Genomic DNA, 6,249 nt, shown 5'->3' with positions numbered 1-6,249 from the left:
AATCACAATTCAAATCAGATCTCAATGTAGCATGTAACAAAACGAATTTTTTTTCTATTTTACAATCAACAATGTTGAGTACGGACATCGAACACATTCGAGTTTTATTGATTTCATCAAGAGCTATAATACAAGACCATTAGTTGACATGATCTCTCTGTAAACCAACATTATTCTCATTTCCGCTACATTATGTGTCTGTACAATGAAAAAAAAACCCCGATTAATTTGATAATGTAGTATGCGTGGTAAACTGAGGTCATTTTCCCCTCTTCGTCTCGAAATAAATAGAATATGTTAGTTGAGCACATTTTTAACACTGACTCTTAGGTCCTCTCTGTTTGCATCCGTGTTGTTAGTGTAAGCAGTGCACGACGAATACCATGAATCCAATTCAAGTGCATTTAGTTTCGATTGAGGAGGTCATAAATAATTCAGTTAAAATGTCCAAAAGATAAATGAATACGTTTAAACATTTCCGTGCGCATTTAGTAGTTATGTTTCACTGGCATTTGGATTATAAAAGTGTCTTTTGAATCCATGGCGGAGCGCTCGGCCTGTTATCACAATCCTGTTTATTTGGTGGTGCCATGGTTTTAAAATGTGCTTTGTATCATTTTTAGTAAACATCCAGTGCGTCAAATAAATGGCTAAATAGCTTGGCAATCCATGTTCAATACATTTTGCTTCAGCATAGAGGTCTGAGTCCATTTGGTGCTTCTCTGTCCTTTGTGACTGAAGCTGCTACGCAGGGTCATCTCGATGTTCGAGTTCAGCGTCCAGGTGTCGGCGTTGCACGAGATGTGTCTGAACATTTCTCTGAAGCGTGTGGACATGAGGTTGTAGAGGATGGGGTTGATGGCAGCGCTCAGGTAGAAGAAGACGCCCGAAAGGATGTGGATGTGCTCAAAGATGCGGAGATGCTGCTCGAGGGATGCGTCCATCAGGCTCCACATCAGACGGTCCACGTGGAAGGGAGCCCAGCACAGGCCAAAAACCACCACCAGGACACCTGCACACATGAAATATAGAACAAATTCAAACTCTGGCTCATTTGCCTTCTCTTGACCTTTGCCCCCGTGGCTGGCAAAGAGAAGCTCTATAGCACAGGTGTCAAAATCAAGGCTTGGGGCCTGGATCCGGGCCACCACATGATTTCATGTGGCCCGCAAAGGCAAATCATCTTTATCAAAATCTGGACCAAAATTTCAGATTGTCTTCTAAATGATAACGAGATATTGTCAGCGTTTTTGTGCTACCAAGCATGAAAAACCCATTTAACTTGAGTTCTGATTCCAAAACTAGTTCATAAATTTCATTTGTAAGTATGAGGTGACAATTATAGATTTTTATGGTTTCACAGTCATAATCGGATCTTTGGTTTCCTGTCTTTGATGTTCAGTGTATTTGTTCAATATCTTGAACGTACCCATTAAAAAGAAATCCAGGACTTAGTGAATAGTGCTGAACGAGGTGGCCAGGGAAATGGGTTATCTCTTCCAATCTAAGGACTTGTCTGGAAATGTTTGCTATACAAAGCTAGCAACGTAGCCAATATGATTATAAAGTTTGATAACCACCAAATCCATGGAGCCAAAATCTCATGAAAAAAAAAAAAAAAAAAAAACTTTCTTACTGCTTTAACTTATAAGACTTTGTTGGAACCCTGCACACTGTAGTAGACGTATTCACTCCCACTTAATGCTCCCCTACACCGAGCCTTCCACCAGCCAGCCAATATTTCATAATACACATGTACACATACATTGATCGACAGTATACAAAGTGTACACAAGATGAAGGCACAAGATAAAACCATACTGTATGTGCAGTCTACAACTTCTAGAAGATGCGCAGTACTGTATGTCCTGATTGACAGTCCACAAACAAGAGCAGGATGTTTGATCATGAACTAAAAAAGATGATTTTTAAAATATGATATATGTAGATGGTACATATTACAGAAAATGGACAGATGAATGTATCTTTGAGGAAAAGTCCATCATCAGTCACTCATACTCTAAATGAGGTTGGCGTTGGATATTGTAGCGCATCACAAAGAAGACTTTCTTCCAGCAGGCGTGACCCATTCACTCATTGCCCAGTGATTGGCAGATAATCACCCAGGTTGTCTGCCTCCGCGCCAAAGTCCGCTGCGATGGACGTTCCACATGACAAGTGGATCGATACGTTGAAACCGGTACCGTAAGTGGAGGAATACTCCAAAGCAGTGATTTCCAACCACTACGCTGCTTAGTTGGTCCAAAATTGACAACAAATAATGCATTTTTGGTCATTTGTCTATGTCAACTGCATGTAGTGGCAGCAGAATGATGAATATTAAGTACAGAGTAAATATTTTTTGGTGCCATTCTTGCTTGGTGGTGTGTCATGAGATATTTATGATGTAAATTATGTCTCAGTGCAATAAAGGTTGGAAAAAAACTCCATTCAATATACTGTAACTATAAAAAAAGTAGTAACACGAATATTTTTATGATGTTACGTACACAACATTTTGGTGACCTGCAGGTTGCGTTTGTTCACTTTCTGCTTGTGGGATGTGCTGAGCCTTTCTGGTCCAAAACTGCACCTGTCCTCCACCACAGTCAGTATCCTCTCCCTGTACAGCTGTAATCCAATAAGGATGTAGAGGACGGTGATGACCAGCATGGGCAGGGCAAAGAAGATCAGCGTGGAAATCAGGATGATCAAGTTGTATATCCATTTGGGCTTGACCAACTCTGAGGATTGAAAGGTAACAATGAGGGATTGAATATGTCCAGATTTTCAATGTTTCATGAGTTTTTGATGTTTTTCGATGTTCTCTAACAGTGAGCTGAACAGCAAATTCACAACAGGTGTTTGATTCATGAATGGACGAATACATTTTCTGGTTCAGATTGAATTGACCATGTTTACAAAATGTTTCAGGTGGCCACGGCAGGCCCTGTTTTCCCAGAATTGGCTACATTCAAGTCTTGCTAAGTTTTCTCAGTCTATCACAGTATCCGTGACAGGCCTAGGGACTACGGTTCAGACAGGGCTTTACCATGGATCTCAGTACGCTACCTCCCGCTCAGTCATGTTCGAACCGACTCCCTCATGTTTCCCGCCCTCTGTCAAGACCTTTCTATTGATTTCGGGACGTGGAACATGTTTATTGCCCTGGCAATGACGAATAAAGCTCCCCTTGCTGGCCCGGCCCCAGGGTCGGGGTCAGCGTAGGGGGAAATACACTGCCGCTCAATAAATGTTTGTTAATATTATTTTCGGTCAACAATTAATTCACTAATCAATCACTTGTACCTAAAAGAGCCCTTTATTCACATACACTACACGCTCACATCGATCTTTGTCCCAGTCTTTCATACATTCAACATTGAGCATTACAAACAGGTACAGCACAGGATGGATTTTAGGTAAATTAATCACAGGGAATAATGTTAGCAGAGTTGTAGGTTTGAGAACTGATTCTATTTTGCAACGCCGCCCTGGATTCATACAGTAGTGGAACAAGGCAAAACAGGAGAAAATATGCCTATATAGTTGCCAGGAACATGACGTAACTAGTGAGGCATGGTGGCTCAGCTGGAAAGCTTTGGCCTCACAGTTCTGAGGTCCTGGGTACAATCCCAGACCTGCCTGTGTGGAGTTTCCGTGTTCTCCCCGTGCCTGTGTGGGTTTTCTCCGGGCACTCCGGTTTCCAAAAACATGCAACATTAATTGGACACTCTAAATTGCCCCTTGGTGTGATTGTGGGTGCGGCTGTTTGTCTCTATGTGCCCTGCGATTGGCTGGCAACCAGTTCAGGGTGTACCCCGCCTACTGCCCGTTGACAGCTGGGATAGGCTCCAGCACTCCCCGTGACCCTCGTGAGGATAAGCACCAATGAAAATGGATGGGTGGATGGCGTAAACTCAGCCTAACTTTATGTGAGTAGTGTAAAAACAGTTTCTTCGTCCTTTTGTAACCACTGGAAATCATGTTGGCGTGTTCAGGAAATTCCATACATACGGCAGATAGCAGAACGTGGGAACTCTCGTCCGAACCTCGGAGGCAGCACCACGATCCCGTGCAGGCTGGTGTTGGGCACGGAGCACAGCATGGACAGCAACCACAGCGTGAAGACCACCTTCTTGACGTGAGCCGACGTCATTATGTATTTGACCTTGAGGGGGTGGACCACGGCCAAGTAGCGCTCCACGCTGAGCGCCGTCACGTTGAGGATGGAGGCGAAGCAGACCGTCTCGAACAAGAAGGTTTTAAAGTAGCAGCCGCCCTCCCCAAACAAGAACGGATAGTTCTGCCACATCTCATAGAGTTCCAGCGGCATGCCCAGAAGCAGCACCAGGAGGTCACTCACGGCCAGGCTCAGAAGATAGTAGTTGGTGGGCGTCTGCATCACCTTGTAGCGCAAGATGACCGCACATGTGAGGGAATTGCCCAGGACACCCACCATGAAGATGGTCAGGTAGGTGATGCAGACCGGAAGGAACACAGGGGACCTCGGAGGTCCCAGTTGCATGGACATGTATTCCTCCTCGTTCAAGCACATTTCATCCACGTCCTGCTCCGTGGCGTTCTCCAGTAACCGGGTGATGTTCATCCCACAGAGCAGAGGAGCATTGGGGCAGTCTACATCAGTGGAGACGTTAAGGGTGGAAAGACTTGCACCGGAGCAGACCAGTTCCGGCATCCTGCCTGGGTTGCTTCTTGCATTACAACCGGGAAAATGAGGACATAGTTTCACAAATGAGTCACTTCAGAGAAAGGTTTCAGAAACTTTAACGAGGAATGCAATTGTCATTGTTGTTTGTTTTCCGTCACAGATATCCCAAAATATTGACATCAGGACTTTTTAAAAAACACTACTATGCTGTTTTGCTGTTGACCATTCTTGTTTGTGTCTTTATCCCGTTGGAAAACCTGTGGTGTGGAATTGCGGCCAAGCTTTCAGAATAAGATGTCTGTCCAAAGAAAACTTTACCTGGCTGAGTTTTGTTTTGATGGGTTTCTGACATTTTCACAAGCTGTCTGGAACCTTTGTTGGCTGCAACGAAACCTCAAGACTGAACAGGCATTCTGGTACCAAATAGAAGTCTGAAGATTTTGTATTATGAACACCAGATGGAGTAGCACAATTTCCGTTAAACTAAACCAAAGAATGAGGCAAAGATAGTTGAATTATTTTCATTCTGTGTAATTATGTCATCAAGGTATGTTTTTACAACGCAAAATATTAGATTGCTATTTTTCTGATAAAAGAAACCTCACCTTACCCAAAAGAGTTTTCTCTGGTTGACATGCTGTAGTTCATTGAAAGCATTTCCATGCATTTCATATGGCAACGATAATTTGACATTCTGATAATTTGAGGGTTTCGAGCTTTAAGGATTGTCACCACGCAAATTAAATTTGTACTGTACATGTACTCTATAAAACAAGGTGTTGTTGCGGAAAGTGGTGTGTATTTAACACAGAATTAACTCAACTAATACAGAGATTGTGAGACAGATAATGAAGTCAGGTGAACTTTTTTTTTTTTTTTTTTAACTTTGCATGCATTTCTTCTTGGTTGACTTTTTGTTACATGGATTGCCACAAACTTTCAGTTAATACACTTTAATAATTCCCGCTGAATGCACCCTGCCTGTGCAGCTGAATGTTTCTAAGGCTCCTAATATGAAATAGCTCTTCCTGGAAATGATTCCATTTTTGTGTGTGCGTGTGTAGTGTTCCACCACATTGCACTTCGACTCTAGAAGAAAATTACCAGGTGAAAAATCGCTATCGATTCTAAAAGGCATGCTACGTCTTCCATCACAGCAATTTTTTGTACATATTGTGTTTGATGGGGTAACGTGTACAATAATCTGTTGTCCCTTCAGGAAATAATGTTTAAATTGAAAGCCGACACATTTTCTTTGGAGGATTGGATAAGTGTTGGAAACCAAAAGCCCTCTCGTGACCGTGTAAGTAGGCCATAATTACCAACTCGGACACCTAGCAACTCACCAATGGCAACTAAAAATGAATTATATCACTCCTAGAATGAGGATGTACAAATGTTATCATCGCATTATCATATCGTACCATAGTTGCTATTCTCATTCACACTTATTCACGCAACCCTGCCCTTTCATTTAAATGCTCTTCAGCACAGATTGGAATCAACATCATATACTTTCAGCACATTTCATGATTCTAAAAAACATAATTTCTTTTAACTTGAGTGCACAATGGAAT

General features: G+C 42.4%; 1 protein-coding gene across 1 annotated transcript; it reads right to left on the bottom strand.

The window, feature by feature from the left end:
* Positions 1-650: 650 nt before the first annotated feature.
* LOC133511023 (neuromedin-U receptor 1-like) lies at positions 651-4,699 on the bottom strand. Its single transcript, XM_061839600.1, has 3 exons — positions 4,018-4,699; positions 2,511-2,744; positions 651-1,012 (listed from the first exon to the last, which is right to left on the bottom strand). The coding sequence occupies exons 1-3, from the start codon at positions 4,697-4,699 to the stop codon at positions 651-653; spliced, it is 1,278 nt and encodes a 425-aa protein (XP_061695584.1).
* Positions 4,700-6,249: the final 1,550 nt, after the last annotated feature.

Source organism: Syngnathoides biaculeatus, chromosome 13, assembly GCF_019802595.1.
Source record: "Syngnathoides biaculeatus isolate LvHL_M chromosome 13, ASM1980259v1, whole genome shotgun sequence".
In the NCBI taxonomy this organism is placed as follows: domain Eukaryota; kingdom Metazoa; phylum Chordata; class Actinopteri; order Syngnathiformes; family Syngnathidae; genus Syngnathoides; species Syngnathoides biaculeatus.
This window is presented reverse-complemented; position numbering and strand designations above follow the sequence as displayed.